Raw genomic sequence first — 17,699 nt, 5'->3', positions numbered from 1 at the left:
GCAAACAAAACAAAATGGCAGCACACAGTCAGGAACTATGAACTTTAAGCCAATATTCAACTGTCCTAGTTGGGAACACAGTAAATTATGTAGGAAAATAAAACTTAAAATTGAAAAGGTTTATCTGCACATTTCTAACTAAAAAGTTTTAGAATACAGCATCCAGAATAGCTGTTAGCTTAACTACACAGAATAACTTTGAGAGTTACTTTCAGTGTATTAATGCTTCTAGTTGCAAGTAGTGTTTCAAGTTGAGGAGCCTGATCTTCAACTCCAGAAGAATTTTATGGATCTGAGTTCAAGTACATTTTCTAATTGCGTTGAACACATATTAGAGCACATTGAAACTAGAGCTATGAAAACTATTCAACTCATGGTGTTAAACCTCTAGCTCTCACTACATGGAGTTTGGAATCCTCAAATAGTGGGTTACCATACCGACCTGAAAAGGTGCTGCTGTATATTTGTGCAGGCTCCTACAGTGGAGCTGAATCCATCTACAAATACAGAATAAAATAAGTTATCAAGATTCCCAGAGTAACTGACATTGGAAATAATGGAGTAGTTTACTGCTTTCAGAGGAATGCATAAATTTCTTCCCAAGTCTCTCAACTCAATAAAGGTCACACAAATTTTACACTACCATTTGCCAACAACTGGACTTCTTAAAACAAATGTAGCAAAAAAAAATTAATAGGTTCCTCCATAAATGAAAATTATATTAATTTAATATATTATCAAACTATCGAACAGGGATTTAAACCAAATGACTGCAGTAAATGTGCACACAAATACAGCAACAATTTAATATCACTCCATAATACTACTGAAACATGTTGCACTTTAGTCAGAGAGCGGAAGTTCTGGGGTGGGGAGAAACAAACAAACAAACTACCCCAAAGCTGTAGTCAAATGGACAATGCATTTCCATTCTCCTAGAACATGCTACAAACAACATGCAATAATCCAGATTATTCGCTGCCAAGATAATCAACTAATAGCTGTGAAAACTAATGTTATTAATGATTCATAGCGATTATACAAATAAAAGTTTTATTGGGGAAATCCTTTACACACTGATCAAAAAAAAAAGTGTAATGGAAAATTTTATTCTAATTTGACCTCTATTGCTAACTGTGTGCTGCCACAGCGATTGGTAGATGACTGCAAAAAATGAAATTACCGCAAACTCAGAATAAGTGGTGGCAACTGAATTTATGCTGAGATTATGCTGTGGGGTGGAGACGGTGGACGCACCACTCATTGCTGTTGCATTGAGGTGAGAAATATTCTCTTTGTTCCTTTCAACCAGGCCAAGGCGTGGAGGCTTTGTAGCTGAATATCCTGGTGTGCGCACAGATTGTCCTGGCTTTAAAATAGAAAAAAAAAAGAATTAGAGTGGAAATACTGAAGTCAATAGCATTACTATCACAGTTACAGCAATTGTTTTTGTATTTGAATATTTTTCCCTTGTAATTATCCTTCAAAAATCAGGAGAAACTATTTTGAACTGATGTAACAATAGGGTGAAACACTGACAGCAATTAGAAAGAGTGAATAATTTTACTTCAAAATAGGTTAATATCAAATAAAAGGACTAAAAATGAATCAATAGCATTTTATTAAGGCCACACAATACAGTAAATGAAAATCTGACAATTTCATTGAAGATAGATGGGCTATACTTCAGTGAAATATTGCTAGTCATTAAATTTAGTAACAAAGAAGAAAACGATGTCCAAAGGCAGTTGCATGATCCCTATGCTATTGCTCTGTTTTGTACAATAACACTTGACCAGATGCTAGTTTACAAGTCAGTTTTATAGTATCGTCAGATTGTATAATATGGATTTTACATAACAGAAGATTAAAAGGTATAACTACTAGGTCATGACTGCCTCAAGTAGAATTCTTCCAATGGCTCAGCTAGCATCCAAGAGAATCAAACAGCTGCAATGTTACAATCTAAAAGTTAGTTCAACCAGACTGGATTGTGACTCCCAAACAAGCCAGCACTCTGAGTAGCCTTAAATATTGAAAAATACTCAGGCTATATGCTTAGAAATCTGATTCCTATGCAATAATATTCAAGTAGAAATCAACACCTTCAGGAGCAGGATGAGAGAAAATTGGGGCCTAAATGATTACAGGCAGGAATTTTCGGTAAAGACTATATTAAAAAATTAGTATCTGAAAAACTATACCACTGAAGTGTATTAATCTAATGTAGAGAATAGCAGTGGGCACAAGTGACAAAATAGCTTCTGGAACTGATGCCATTTTATTTTAAACAATCACAATGTATCCTAATGATTGACTCCTTTAATTATAAGCTTAGCCATAAAGATACTGATTGCATATTTGCTTAGGAAAAAAAAAACAATGCAGACTAGCGACTGACCTTGCGTCCTGATAGTGGGGGTCGGGAGATGGGTGAGTAACAAACACTACCGCCAATGGCACAGCGAAGGGTGCTGTTTGGGGTGGCATTGGCGATTGACGTACCATTTAGCTAAGACAAAGCCAGAAAAAAGGAGGAAATATTAATGCATGGGTCTGTTGGGGCAAAAAGAGGAACAGCACAAAACTAGGTTTTAGTAACAACATGGAATGTACAATTAAAAACATACACAAAGCTAAGATTTGTAGCTCAGCAGAAGCAATGCAGATTAGCAAACAGTGCTCCTGGACAATTGGGGGATGGGGAGAGGGGCAGAGGGGCGGAGAGAAGGGACAAAAACTTGCTGGTGAAATTCAGCAGGTCTGACAGCATCTGTGGGGAGAAAGCAGAGTTAATGTTTCAGGTCCAAATGACATTTCTTCAGATGCTTCCAGATCTGCAAAGTTTCGACAGCAAGATCTCTTTTTGCTTCAGAACTCCAGCACTCTTGGTTGTTTGGTTTATGTGACAGTGTGGGTGGGGTGGCGTGGGACAGGATTCAGTCTCCAACAGTAGCCAAATGCTCTTACCTTTCGTAATTTTCCTGGGGTATTCAGTGCATTAAGCCTTCTTTTGTTTGGAGTTTTGGGGGCACTACCATACAGCATCTCCTCCTCAATTAACTTGTTCTTTTTCAGTTGCTGCAATACAAATAACATCCCTTTAAGTCCCAATCACACAACTACTGTTGATTGGAACTTTTACACAATCTGATCATCTTTGACTTTTTGGCTAGATATAACCAAGAAGGACAAATGGGAAAACGTTTCCGGACAGATTCTTTTCACCTTTGAAAACAGAGTGTTCTATGAAATGAGATCGAAAAGAAACACTGCCTTGTGAAAAGAAACCTTTTCAGCTTCACCAGCAGCTCAAATCAATCCAATGAACACACGCAAGACAAAATTGTTAGCCATTGTCACTAGACATATATCAGCATGTCGCATCTTTGCAAATTTACTAACTCAGATTTTATTTGTGCAGAAGGAAGAGAAGTCTGTTCCTCTGCAGCCCTTCTTAAAAGATTAATTAAAGGTCATAACACTGACACAGATCCAAATATTAATCAGATAACAATCCATAATGCAGTACAACCACGGAAAGTTAACTTGAAGCTTGACCTCACCCGCTCTTGTTTCTCTCGCTCTTTCTCCAATTTGTGCAGCTCCCATTGTTCTGTCACATAATCCATGAAATTCTGTCCGTTAACCTGAAACTGGGAATGATGCTCCTGTTCCCAAGTAGCAATTTGAACTTTCAACTCTTCCTCCAGCTAAAACACAGTGATTTTATTTCAGAAGCAACGTAAAGTTCGTTTTTACAGATTTTTATTTGAAGTATTGGACACAATATCCCCTGTGCCAGCACCCCTCCACTTTCCGATTCTGTTATTGAACTTAGGATTCAAATTTATCATGAGACAATCTACTTTATATTCAAGACTGACCAACTGAATTATTTCAGTTGGAAGACAAAAAGGTATTACTTCAGTTTACAGAGGCTTAGACTCCATGTGAAGGATTGGATTCTGTTACGGGCACCTCACAAGCATAAACTGGCCTCTGAGGTGCTACATCATAGATTTAGCAAAATAATGAAGCTATAAGGATTTAAGTTATGGAGGACAGGTTGCGGGAACCCCTGCTGCTGTCATCCAGAGTTTACATGGTTGATGATGATCTAATCGTGTTTACAATGATAAATGGGCACAATATTCAAGAAGGTACTCCAGATCAAGGTGGAACAACTACAGAAAGTAAAGCTAGGCCAAGAAGGAAATCAGTAAGTGCAAAAAAAAAGCAGTGAAAAGATGAAATACTTCAAAAAAAATAAAAAAATACTGCAGACATGGAGACAGATGAAAAGAATTTTACCTAGATGTCTGGAAATAATTTGAAAGGGATAGGCAAAAAAATCTGAAAGGGAAAACTATGATTTAATTAAAATGTTAAAAGCAGTTCAAGGGGCTGAATGGTCTATGCCTGCTCCTACGTTTGCTATCTCAAGTTTTTGAAATCAGGCATAAGCACAAAACGACATAAATATAAATAAATACTATATATTATTGTAATATATTAAACCATAAAGATGCTCATTTAGTAGATAACGTAATCATAAAGGGGTTTGCACAGGTGTGTAATAAACCATGACTCAAACAATTCTATTGGTATATCATTAAAAACAAGTACAAAAATGTGCCATTAGTATCATTAATGACACATTCATGAGTGTCATGGCTTTTATACGTGTCACATTAAACACATAAATCAGGTTACTTACTTTAGGTAGCATTTTGTAAAGCTTTGTTCTTTGCTTCTCCTCTTTTAACAGATTTCCCCCACGGTTGGTGAACCGGTTTGGGTCTGCTGCTTTCTTCTGCAAGAAAATTTTTTTTAAAATATTTTCATATGTTTTACTATCCATCTCAACATTGTTAAATAGTCTGCTCCACTCAAAGTGGTAACCATGAGTTTGAGCTGACTTAATCCCTAATTTTGTTCCTTGGTCAAGAACGTGACTGTTGTATGGTTTGAGCAACAGCAGCATCACAGTATAATGTTCTCGAATCACAGAAGTATTACTGTTTAAAAGTTTTGGCTTCTCACCTCAAAACTCAGATAAAGCTTCCAATTTTCTTCCCACTTCCAAACACCCTCAAACAGTTGCTGGTGTGCTTGGTAGTACTCCTTTAGTCGATTGAGCTCCAGGTTATGTAGCTGCAATAACTCCTCTGTGTAGTCCTCTTTTGAGAAAAGCGAGTGTTTTTTGTAATCAAGATAGAAATCAAATGCAAATAGGTTAAAACATAAACCTAAAATAAATTTCCACTCAAGTGTTGGAATTCAGTTTTAACTTGGTTACATGGTCTAATGTTTAAAAATTTGATAACTCCTAATTCATGACCCCTCTTTCTCTCCACACCCACTTAAAAGATGGGGACACTGCAGCTTCAGGTCAACTCTGCCCTGCTCAACTCCAACTGAAATTGAATGAGAGTCAAATTCCAAACCACACCCCCCCACCCCGCCATTACTTTATATTACCACATCAGTGGACAATCCCACACCTTCTCTTCATCACATTACTTTCCCATAATTTACAACATGCAAAAGAGAGTGTTCAAGGGGCTTTTGGAATATGCAAGGTGGGATAGGGACCTAGGGCAGGCAGAAGGGATTAGTTTAATTTAATTTCATTTTCTGCACAACATCGTGGGCTGAAATAACAGTACAACACAGGAACGGGCCTACGTTCTATGTATTTCAGCCACTGTTCCAACTGGAAGTGATGTTAAAATGTACAGAACCAAACAAGTCAGTGCCTTAACTGCTAATGTGGCAAAGTTCATGAAAACCCACCACTTAGCAATAATAATAATCTGGTTAGAACGCTGCTGAAATATGCAGCAAATGACGTAGAATCTGAATTAAGTGGTAGGCCCCTAACAACTTAAGTACATGAAAGATCTACTCTCCAATCGACTGACTGCAATTACCTCTTTGATCACCACTCAAAAAAAACTTACGAACTGAACAAGTAAAACAGAAACAGCAAATAGCAAAGAAAAGTAAAACAATCTTTACTAAGTATTGCAGTACCCATCAACATCAATGGAAATATTACAATCTCAGCTCATGGAAACACCAACAGAAAAGAACTCAGGCACTATAATATTCTAAAGACCTGTGCCTGCCATGGTATTAAACCTATTTACTTGAAATAAAGTGACAAATTTAAACAAACCATCATGGTATGGAGCAAATTCTTGCCGTTGTGAAGAACTAAAGAAACATTTCTCCCAATACGTTGCCAGCTCTCGTCTGATTGATTCAATCACATTTTTCATGTTCTGTTGTTTAAGGACCTCTAGACGTTCCAACTCTGCCTGCAACTACACCACAAAATACATTATATAAATGTCAGATTCAATTCAACAATGTGGATTGGTCCTCAATAAACCATGGAATGGGATTTAAAGATTGAATATCCATCACAGGATAGAAACAGTTTTTAACGTAGATCAATTTTCTTGCAAGATCACGCATAATTCAGTGTAGTAATGCAGGCTGAGAGAGGAAGGGATGCTCTCAATCCTGATCACATTCCAGTGAACCCTGCTGGATACTATTACGGAAGATACAGATAAAAGTTCATTAAATGGGAGCATTTGAAAAAAAAAGTTAAAAACAAGGATTTGAAATTTCATTCTGCATATATCAACAAGCAAGTATTTGATATATCTGCAATTTATTTACTTAATTCTTTCAAAGTTTTAAACATTTTTTGGAACTAGCTAATCACCCCAATAAAGTTACTGCACATTAAGGATCCATATTCCAAAAGATAAGGTTTTGTTGTACTGGGGCAGGGCTTCTGATGGTATTAAATATATTCTTTAGTTCTGGCTTCAAACAGGAAGGCACAAGTCGCAAAAAAAGAGAGAGGGGTCACAGGGCCAAACGGAAAGGAGGAAATCAAAGAAATTAATATTGTACGGAAACAGTGTCGAGGAAACTAATAAGATTAAAGGCAGATAAATCCCGAGGGCCTTTATAACCTTCATCCTAGATTAGTTAAGTGGACTTCTCCAAAATTCTATAGACTCTGGGTAGCTCCTATGGATTGGAGGGTAATTAAAGCAACCCCAAGATTTAAGAAGGGAGGGAGAGAGAGAGAAAGAAAATAGTGAATTACAGACCAGTTAGCTTGACATCAGTAGTGGGGAAACATGCTGGAGTCCATTATAAAAGATGGAATAGCAGAGCACTTAGAGTGGACAGAGTCAGCATGGTTTTACGAAGGGTCAGACATGCCTGACCACTCTCAGTCAGAGATATACAGCACTGAAAGAGGACCTTCAGCCCATTGAGTCTGCATCAGTCAGAAACAAGCACTTAACTATTCTAATCCTATTTTCCAGTACGTGGCCCATAAGCATGTATGCCTTGACATCATAAGTATATATTGAAATATTTCTTAACTGTTGAGGGTTTCTGCTTCTACCATCCTTACAGGCAGAGCGTTCCAGATTCTCACTGCCCTCTGGGTGGGGGGGAGAAAAAATGTCCACACATTCTTTCCAAACCTCCTGCCCCTTATCTTGAATCTATGCCTCCCGGTCATTGATCCCTCCACCAAGGTGAAAAATTCCTTCCATCTATCCTGTCTATGCCCCTCAATTTTATACATCCCCTCCATTTCCTCTGTTCGAAGGAAAACAACCCCAGTCTATCCAATCTCTCATCATAAACCCTCCAGTCCAGGCAACGCCCAGTAAATCTCCTCTTCACCTTCTCCAGAGTAATCACATCCTTCTCATAATGTGGATTACGGAACTGCGTATAATACACTAGCTGTGTTCTAACCAAATTAGCAAGTATCTCACACACTTTCTTAACCACTTCATCTACCTGTCTGCTACCTAAGGGGCAATAGCTGCATATGCCAAAGTCCCTCTGATCCTCGGTGATTCCCAAGGTCCTACCACTCATCATGTATTCCCTTGCATTGATGATGCTGCCCAAGTACATCACTTTTCACTCATCAGGATTGAATTCTATTCACCACTGATCAGCCCATTTATATTCTCCTGTAATCAAGGCTATCCTTCTCACAACTTACCATCCCAATTTTCATATCGTCTGCAAACTATCCTACATTCAAGTCTAAAGCATTTATACATATCACAAAATAGCAAGGATCCCAACACTGATTCCTGTTGAACCTCACTAGACAAGCTTCCAGTCACAAAAACACCCCTTGACCATCACCCTCTGCTTCCTGCCACGCAGTCATTTCTGGATCTGATTAGCCAAAATTTCCTTGGACCCTGTAGGTGCTAAGCTTTGCTATCAATCTCCCAGGCGGAACCTTGCTGAAGTCCAAAACAGACTATGTTGAACGCATTGAGTATTTTAAAGAGATGAGGGCAATCAAGTTGGTCATACATGATTTCTCCTTAACAAAATCATGCTGGCTGTTCTTGATTAATCCTGCTTCTGATTGAATTTTTTTGTGGATATAAGTAACCTGTAGGGTGAATAAGGAGGAGTGAGTGCATGTGGTTTACTTGGATTATAGAAGGCTTTCGATAAGGTCTGATAAGAGCAGAGGTCCCACATAAGAAAGTAACATGCAAAATTAAAGTGCATGGGACTGAAATATGTTAAGAAGTGGTCAGCAGACAAGAAGCAAAATTTAGGAATAAACAGGTCTTTTTCTGAATGGCAGGCAGTGACTCGTGGGGTGGGGTAGTGCAGGGATCAGTGCTTACAACCTAGTTATTCACATAAAAAAAGTGTGTGACTGTGTCTATGTGTGTACATACCCATGTATGTGTGTAGATGCATGGTGTACATGTGTATAACTATATATTACTCACACGCACGCACACAAATATAGATAAGGAAATACATGTGATGTGTCCACATTTGGAGAAGACAGAGCTGAGTGGGACAGTGAGCTGTGAGAAGGATGCAGAAAAGCTTCATAGTGACTTGGACAAGTACATGGCAGATCCAGTATAATGTGGATAAATGTGCGGTTATCCGTTTAGGTAGTAGCGAAGACAGGCAGATTATCCGAGTGGCAATAGACTAGGAAAGAAAAGAGGTACAACAAGACCTGGGTATCTTTGCACGCCAGTCACAGGAAGTAAGCATGCAGGCGCAGCAAGTGATGAAGGCAGCAAATAGTATGTTCACCTTCTTAGTGAGAGGATTAATGTACAGGAGCAGGGATATATGGTTATATCTACATAGGGCATTGGAAAAGTGTGATAAGTTGTGGTCTCCTTATCTGAGGTAGGATATTGTGGCTATTGAACAATTGAGACGATCGTTCACCAGACAGATACCTGGGTGCGACGGAATAGTGCGTGCGCACACGTCCTTGTGCGTAACGAACTAGATTTAAAGGATCAGGAAATACTATAAAGAGAAAGGGTGAAGGAGGGTGTTCAACATCAAATCAATTATAGAAGAAATGTGCGCGTAGTCTGAATTTAAAAAATTTCAAATTTGACTTTTATAAAATCTCTCAAAGCTTCAAAATTTGAAGGAATTAGGTATACTTGTAACAGTTCAGAGAGGTTGATGTGATGATTTCCAACTAAAAAGGCCATCACAATTACTAACTGCAAATAGCCATGGTAGGTTTAGTTGACGTCTGCTACGCAGACACCGTTAACATGAACATTGCGAAGTTGCTGCAAGGCTTAAAGCAATATGCCATTTTTATGAAGTTGCACAACACAGAAGGCAACTTTTGAACATTTGCTCTTAAACATGGATAAGACAACATCATTAGCTTAATTTCTTTAAATACAAGTTCTAGGTTCAATACAATTTCAACACCCAACTATGCACACCCTCTCACACAAATGTAATACTTACTGCTTGCATTGTCTTAACCCTGGAGCCAACCATGTTTGCAGAAAAGGCATCACGGTCTTCTTGGGAAATTTGCAGCCAGTCCCACAGGTTAATTATTTGATTTCTCAGCTCTGAGCATTTGCTCTCATTCTGACCTCTCTTCATCTCCAACTAGAAAAATATACATCACAATTAATTATTGGCACACTCCCATCAGGCACAAGGACACAACTGAGATCATTTGTATTTTAGTGTAGAAGAAAAGCTGTCAGCTATAGCAAAGAGATATAGGTGACAACATTTGCATATTTAATACCTTATCTATAACACTGCCAGAAAGTTAAATACAAAAATGTGAGTTTTATAAACATTTTGGAGGTGTGCTCAAAGGGCATTGCTGCTAGTTCAAACACAGAATGAAGGTATTTTGATAATGTGCCTAGAATTCAACTTAAGAGCAAGTGCACCACTCTACTGTTTCATTTAATATATCAGTCATTCTTGCAACTGCAGAAATTGTTAACACAGCACCCATTGATATTGAACTAGGGAATGCCTTGCCTTGGAACGGAGAGCCTGGGAAAAGATGGAAAACATCCCAGGGTCAGTTCACGTAAAACACCTCAGTTAGCAGGAGACACAATCTCAGTAAGTGCTGGATTCAGAACCAGCCACAGACAAGGTGAATGTAATCATGCACAGGTGACAAGCACAACAACGGCAACATTCACATTTCATTAACGAATGCTTTAAAAAGTCTAATGCTAGGCTTCTAGAAGGTAGTGCAATATACACTTAAAATTGTCAAGGCCTTCAGTCTATGATGTTACCAAATGAGTTGACCTTATAGGTTAGGGAGTAGAAACAATTTATTTTGTGTATAAAGCCATGATTGTATTGAATGGCAAAGCAAGCTTGATGAGAATGAGGGAGAAGAAAGGACAGCAGTAATAAAAACTGGATACAAAGATGAAGAACAGCCCAGGGGAAGGGGTAGTGCACTGGTCCACAATTATTTTTAAACAAACATTCCACAAACTGCTGATTTCATCTAAAAGTAAAAATACTGTAGATGCTGGAAATCATGTTCCGTTATGGGCTTTGGGCGACCCCATCTTTCAACAGTTCAAAATCAATAATTAACTAAAGCACCGAGAGGTTATGAAACAAATATAGAAATGTAGAAGATAGGAGCAGGAGGAGTAATTTGGCTCTTCGAGCCTGCTCCACCATTCTTCACAATCATGGCTGATCGTCTAATTCAATAGCCTAATCCTGCTTTCTCCCCATAACCTTTGATCCCTCTTGCCCCACGTGCTATATTTAGTCGCCTCTTGAATACATTCAATGTTTTGGCATCAACTACTTCCTGTGGTAATGAATTCCACAGGCTCACCACTCTTTGGGTGAAGAAACATCTCCTCGTCTCCATCCTAAATCGTTTACCCTGAATCCTCATACCGTAACCGCTGGTTCTGGGCACACCCAAAGAACCACATCTTCGGACAACCAATTTTATTTATATACCTGTTGAAGAAGTGTTTTCAGACCGATAATATTCTCATTGGACAGACAGAAGGCATCTTCATCCTCACACACAATGTCTCTCTCAAAACTGGTGTCTGGCAGTTGGTCAAGTTCCTCCATACAAAGAATGATTTTTTTCTTTGTTTCAATAAACTCAGCTCTTCTCCGTCCCTAAAATCAAAACAAAAGAAAGAACCAAAAAAGGTATATCGGAGAACATAACAGTGCAAAATTTCACATCTGCCTGAATATCATCCAGTACAATTTTATTTATATGGCGTAGGCAAATAGTAATTTGTACGTTAGGTTAACTTGTATAGCAAATTTTATAAGAGGGAACTGGTGGATGCGTACCTGGTTTCACACATCACATTCTCTCAGTTCCCAACCACTGCCCCTGTGCTGCTGCACCCCGGCCACCACCACCATCTTGTTCACCTGCTTCCCTCATTATCCCTCTCTGCTTAGATGCCTGAAGCGATCCCTGCTCCTCCCATGATTCCTAAACTCATTTGCCTGCTGCCACCCCATCCACACCCACCCCCACCCTCATCTTGCACTCTTCATTCTGGACCACCGGCCTTATCAATCAAGGCTGAGCTAGAAGGACAAGACACCCGACCCATGACCCACAGAATCATCACTAACTGCATACTTCTCTCTAAGCTACATACCCTTCTGACTCAGAACTATTATCATCGATTGTCACCATTACTGAGTGTACCTATACCACAGGGTCCGCTGTGGCTCAAGACAGCAGCTCACCACTTTCTCAGAGGCAATTAGGGATAAAGGAAAAATAAATAACTTCTAGTCTCGCCAGCAACTTTCAAAACGCAAAGAATTTGCAAAAAAATTAGTCAAGAAGTTCAATTGATTTAACATCTGTAGCTGTTTGAGTAGACAAACAGTTCAGATCTCAATGGCATAAATTCATTTATACTGAAAATAATAGGACATTTGTAAACTGGCTGAAACCACTTTCAAACTTTATACAGAGATAAATCTGCATCAAGATCTTAAATTTCTCTTCACCTTCTCTACATTAAGTGAAGCAATGTGTTCATGAAATGCATCAAGTTGTTCAAGACTAGGGACAGTGTCAGCATCAATAGGGTAGGCTGTTGTACAGAGAATGTCACAGAGCTCCTCATCTTGTTCTTTAAGGCTCTTCAATTTCAGCATCCTCTCTTTCTTCTGCTTCAGAAGGACCTCCAATCGTGTCCGCAGATCTTTCTCCAGTTGCAGCATCGTGCAATCTTCTTCTGGCTGTGACATATAAAAAGTTTAAACTATTAATTAGTGGGAAAATAGCTATTTTTCTCCCCTTTTCCCCCAAAGCCTTGCTCAAAAGGAAAAGTGATTTGTAGTAAAATTTGTCCTACCATGCAAACAGCCAAATTGAGTTCCTGGCACACAGCATGGAGTTCCTTCTGGCACATATCAATGCTCTTTTTCAGCCGCTGCCTCAGGTTTTCTTCCTCTGCGATCATCATATCCAATAACCCCTGTGCGAAAATGGAAAAATGAGTACAAGTCACATGCTGCAATTTGCACCAGAGGTGAAAAAGGTTGTAGACAATGAAGGTTCAATTCATTTTGACAGAATTGTTTTCTTTAAAGATGTGCACCCAACATATTAAAAACAAACAAAAATACATGCAGATTGAACAGTTCACTATGGGCAGCAAGTTCACAATGGGCAGCAAATAAGATCAGCAGAGGTTAAGTCATCCTTCAAGCCCAGAACCCATCAAGAAATATTTGGTAACACCAAGCATTCTGGACATTTACTTGCTGTTGTAAAATAACAGTAGCTTAAGAGTTTAGTGTAACTTTCATCTGGGCCATTCCAGCTAATATTCATCGGCATTTGGAAAGGAGCCACATGTAAACACAATGAACAATGAATAACAAATTAGCTTAAATCACAGAAGGACCATTCTGTATCTCACTGTTGGAAAGTAAACAGATACTGAAATTAGAACGCAAAGGCAGATAAAAAAACCTTAAGTTTCAACAGTTAAAGGATGCATCTTATGTTTCAGTAAAGCTCAAGTTAATTCTGATAATTTTTTGCTCTTGCCTTGATATGCTTTTTAACAACTTCAGTTCTTTGCAATCGTTGATCTTCTGGAATCCCGATCTCTTCCCAGATATTCCGGAGATGGGCAAGTGCTCCATTGAGACAGGTCACTGACTCTGTGGCCAGAGCATCACTGCAGAGCAGCAAAATACCAGAATAACTTATGCGTAAAATTGATTGTATCTCAAATCAATACAGAAAATCCAATAAATCAAAGCATCAGAAAAGCACACACAAAAGTCTTACAAAAAATGAAAAACAGGTGCTCATTATCGTTTGTTCAGGACTCAATGTCAGAAAAGCAAATACTGTTGCCTACAGCTCAGGCTCTGCTCGGCACTATTTTACTGACACTACCGTTCTTGAAAGAAATTTCACTCTCTCTGGATGGAACATTCATCCAAATTAAACATGGCCAGAATAATGGAAAAGTGTCCAAACCACTAGATATACAAATAGGACCAAGAGTTCAATCACAATGGTAGATTAAAATCTAAAGTTAAACACGAAATTTTGCTGATTTTTCAAAAGAAAAACAAAACAAACAAACAAACAAACAAACAAACAAACAAACAAACAAACAAACAAACAAACAAACAAACAAACAAACAAACAAACAACTTGACCTATCGGGTCTGCTCCATCATTCAATACTTCACCTTCTCCCAGACCTCTCTCTCACCCTGTCCTTTCCATCCTTCCCTCCCTCCCTCTACCTCACACCCAACTCACCAGTCCCCTCACCTATGTACAGGACCATCATGTTCCTCTGAGATCGCAAAAACTGCAGATGTTGCAGCCAGAGACAATACGGTGTGGAGCTGGAGGAACACAGCAGGCCAGGCAGCAAAGGAGCAAGAAAGTTATGTTTCGGGTCAGTACGCTTTTTCTGAGGAAGGGCCGCAATCCAAAATGTCATCTTTCCTGCTCCTCTGTTGCTGCCTAGCCTGTGTTCCTCATTTTCTTCTCCCACTTCCCCCTCCATCCCTTCAGTACCACTCTCTTTCTTCCACTCTGTCATGCCCATCCCTATATTCCACCCACTCCTCCTTCATCCCATCTCTCCCCAATCCACACTACCCTGCCTCTTTCCCTCAACTCACCCTCTTCTCCCCTCCCTCTATCCTTCCTACCACTCCTCCTTTGTTCATCTGCAGTTCCTGAGATCTAATTTAGGGCAGGTTAAATAGCTCCGTTAGACCTTGTCCTTGGTGTAGAATTCACTTTTTGCAAAATTTTCATTCTTAGAAGGAGAATTTTAAAATTGTAGATTTCTGCACAAGAGTCCTGTAGAATGCTCTACATTTGAAAGAACAAGAAACATCCTAACACCAGTGCATGGAAAAGTAAATAATTGCTATTAACAAACTTTGAACTGCAAAAAATGACATAGAAAACAATGCAGAATGTCAGTCTAAAGACAGTTAAAATGAGTCAACACCTTTCTTGCTCCAGAATTTGAAAATTTTATTGTCAATGGCTGGCTGGAGAGGCACACCCAAAGTTTAGTCAATTACACAAAACATCAGGCATATTTTACGGTTCCCTCGAAACTGCGCAATTAATATTACACGGAGATATTGGACAGTTGTAGGTTTCTGCTAATGCTACACCAACAGGTGCCATCCAGTTCATGGACAAATATAATTATAGTCACTTGGAGCACTTTTGATGATGATAACTTTGTAACTGCAATCTCCAAATGTAAGACAACTCTCTTGTCGGTGGTGGTTTTCAATGCCAGACATAGCTGCACTGCTTTCTCTCATCTAACACCTTTATAAAGCCAGGGCCCCACTTGCTGGCATCAAGGTCACATTCTGATGAAATAATTCCATTTACAATCCAATGTGTAAAACCCAACTTTGAATATACAGAGTGCAAAAAAAAGCAAAATACAGATACCCAATTTTATTCCAACAAGTTCAACTTTATATCTGAAATCTTAAGGCATAGCGTTTAACCGGTTTTCTTAGCTGTGAGGGAATCTGCTGCAAAAAAAAGGCTAAAAGTAAGCAACATAAAGGCTGACCGATTAATAGCAAACTAAGTGGATACACTTTGGTGGGGGGTGGTAACTTGAGAGGTTTGGGAGCACGTTGGTTGTTTGGGAAGGTTGGGGGGGGTGGGGGGAACATTGTAAATGTGTTTGGGGCAGAGAGGATGGGGGTGGGGTGTTTCTGTGATGGGGCGTTGGGAGGTTCAGGATGAGGAGGAGGGGGGGCGTTGGGAGGTTCAGGAGGAGGAGGAGGAGGAGGAGGAGTGCTGGGGGTATTGGAAGACCAAGGAGTGGGTGTTGCGATACTGGCTCCTTGCCTTCTCTCCCGCCCCCCCACCCCCTTACCTTTTCCTCACCATCCCGCGACTCCGCTCCCTCACTGCCGGTCAGTTTAACGGGAAATCACTGTGTCCGATCTCTCTCAATCACTCTCCCTCCAGTTCACGGACTGTCCGCTTTCACGGTGTGTGTCTCTCGGACTCCCTGTCCCTAGGTGTCCCGGTGTCTCTCGGTCTCGGACTCCCTGTCCCCGAGTGTCCCGGTGTCTCTCGGTCTCGGACTCCCTGTCCCCGGGCGTCCCGGTGTCTCTCGGTCTCGGACTCCCTGTCCCCGGGCGTCCCGGTGTCTCTCGGTCTCGGACTCCCTGTCCCTGGGTGTCCCGGTGTCCAGTCACTCTCTCCAAGACCGTTGCGGCCGTTATTCTCATTCGATTCAAATTTTCCAACCGCCAGCCCGATGGAAGTTTCCATTGGCTACGTCGAGGTTGCATCATAACGTCAACGCGAATCGGCGCATGCGTGCGATCTCCCTTACGGGAGGAGGCTATTCAGTCTCTCTAGCCTGTTCTACCATTCAGTCAGATCATCACTGAACTTACCTGCCTTTAATGACAAAAGTGACTTATGTTTACATCTAAGTAGGAAACATGGAAGTAAGGATTAAGATTAGGCCAGTCGGCCCATCAAATCCACTCCACCATTCAACGTGAAGATGACTGATATTTTATCTCAACACCATAAGTCCTCCCTCCGTACCGCTTTAGTCTCTACAAAACTAGTTTGTTAAAATATTTCGTAACTCGGTCTACACACCCTTCTGTGCTAGAGAATTCGAGAGGTTCACCACCTGGAGTTAAGAAATTTTCCTCATCTCAGTCCAAAATTGCCTCCCCTATATGATGAGGCCATGACCCTTGTTATAGACACCCCAAGCCAGGGGAAAGGACCTCTACTCTGTCCAGCCCTGTCAGGCTTTTATAAGTTTCAATGAGATCCCCTCTCATTCTTACAAAGTCCAGTGAATACAGGGTCAGTCAACCCAATCTCTCCTCTCATGTCAAACTTGTTATTTCCACGGATCAGTTGAGTGAATCTTTTCTGAACTCCCTCCAAGGAAAGCACATGTTTTCTTAGGTAAGGAAACCAAAACTGCACACAATACTCCATGTGTGGTCTCATCAAGACCCTGTACAGCTGCAGCTACGAAGAGTCGGACTGTACGATGAAAGGTACTCTGATTTTAATAAAAAAAATAACAGGAGCATCGGAAATTAAGAGGACTAGGCCATTCAGTTCCTTCCATTTATGATTGATCTACCTCTGCCATTTTAACACACTATTCTCCTAATACTTGATATCTTTCATTAAAGCAGAGAAGACTGAGGGGGTTCATGATTGAGGTTTATAAGATTATGAGAGGTATGGACAGGGTGCATAGACAGCAGCTGTTCCCTTTGGTTGAGGGGTCAGTCACGGGAGGGCATAGTTTTAAGTTAAGGGGCAGGAGATCCAGAGGAGATTTGTGAAAAAAAAATTATAACTCAGCAGGTGATGCACTGCCTGGTTAGGTAGTGGAGCTTGGAAACCTTACGACCTTTAAAAAATATTTGGATGAGAACATCAAATATCATAACATTCAAGGATATGGGATAAGTGCAAGAAATTAGGATTAACACATCTTTGGTGGTAGATATGTTGGTGCAGAATCAATGGACCAAAGGGCCTTTTCCACACTGTATTAATCCATAAGTGAATCTTTTGAAGAGTATAAGAAGTGTAGGGACATTATTAAGTGGGAAATCAAGGGGGAAAAAGGGCGATACGAGGGCCTTGGCAGACCTAGACAATGATAGGGAGAGGTGAAATATTTACTTGCTGACTGGCCTACTTTCTTTCCAAGTTCTCTTTATATAAAAAGTATGTCATTGACAGAGGCTTGGTGGCAAGTTGGTTGCTTGCCTCTGGCAAATGGTGGCAAGGAAAATTTTGAAGTTTT

At 40.0% G+C, this 17,699-nt stretch overlaps 1 protein-coding gene across 2 annotated transcripts; it reads right to left on the bottom strand.

Annotated features, from left to right (window-relative positions):
* Nucleotides 1-450: 450 nt before the first annotated feature.
* prc1b (protein regulator of cytokinesis 1b) lies at nucleotides 451-15,886 on the bottom strand. Of its 2 annotated transcripts, XM_048593384.1 has the most exons (14): nucleotides 15,771-15,886; nucleotides 13,427-13,559; nucleotides 12,726-12,848; nucleotides 12,376-12,609; nucleotides 11,341-11,511; nucleotides 9,835-9,984; nucleotides 6,185-6,332; nucleotides 5,047-5,183; nucleotides 4,721-4,816; nucleotides 3,567-3,713; nucleotides 2,971-3,081; nucleotides 2,402-2,512; nucleotides 1,184-1,369; nucleotides 451-497 (listed from the first exon to the last, which is right to left on the bottom strand). In XM_048593384.1, the coding sequence occupies exons 1-14, from the start codon at nucleotides 15,782-15,784 to the stop codon at nucleotides 477-479; spliced, it is 1,782 nt and encodes a 593-aa protein (XP_048449341.1). In that variant the 5' UTR covers nucleotides 15,785-15,886; the 3' UTR covers nucleotides 451-476. The 2 variants fall into 2 exon arrangements, with proteins under 2 accessions (XP_048449341.1, XP_048449342.1); XM_048593385.1 differs by lacking the exon at nucleotides 2,402-2,512.
* Between the last annotated feature and the right edge of the window lie 1,813 nt (nucleotides 15,887-17,699).

The sequence above is a fragment of the Rhincodon typus genome, unplaced genomic scaffold (genome assembly GCF_021869965.1).
Source record: "Rhincodon typus isolate 14 unplaced genomic scaffold, sRhiTyp1.1 hic_rhity00002753, whole genome shotgun sequence".
In the NCBI taxonomy this organism is placed as follows: Eukaryota; Metazoa; Chordata; class Chondrichthyes; order Orectolobiformes; family Rhincodontidae; genus Rhincodon; species Rhincodon typus.
The sequence above is the reverse complement of the archived record's forward strand: the minus strand, read 5'-3'. Positions and strand labels throughout refer to the sequence as shown.

Coding starts and splice junctions, on each gene's coding strand:
- prc1b (XM_048593384.1), bottom strand. Junction 11,512..12,375: donor CTTCACTTAATGTAGAGAAG/GTGAAGAGAAAT, acceptor TTTTGATTTTAG/GGACGGAGAAGAGCTGAGTT. Junction 9,985..11,340: donor TGAAAACACTTCTTCAACAG/GTATATAAATAA, acceptor ATATTTTTCTAG/TTGGAGATGAAGAGAGGTCA.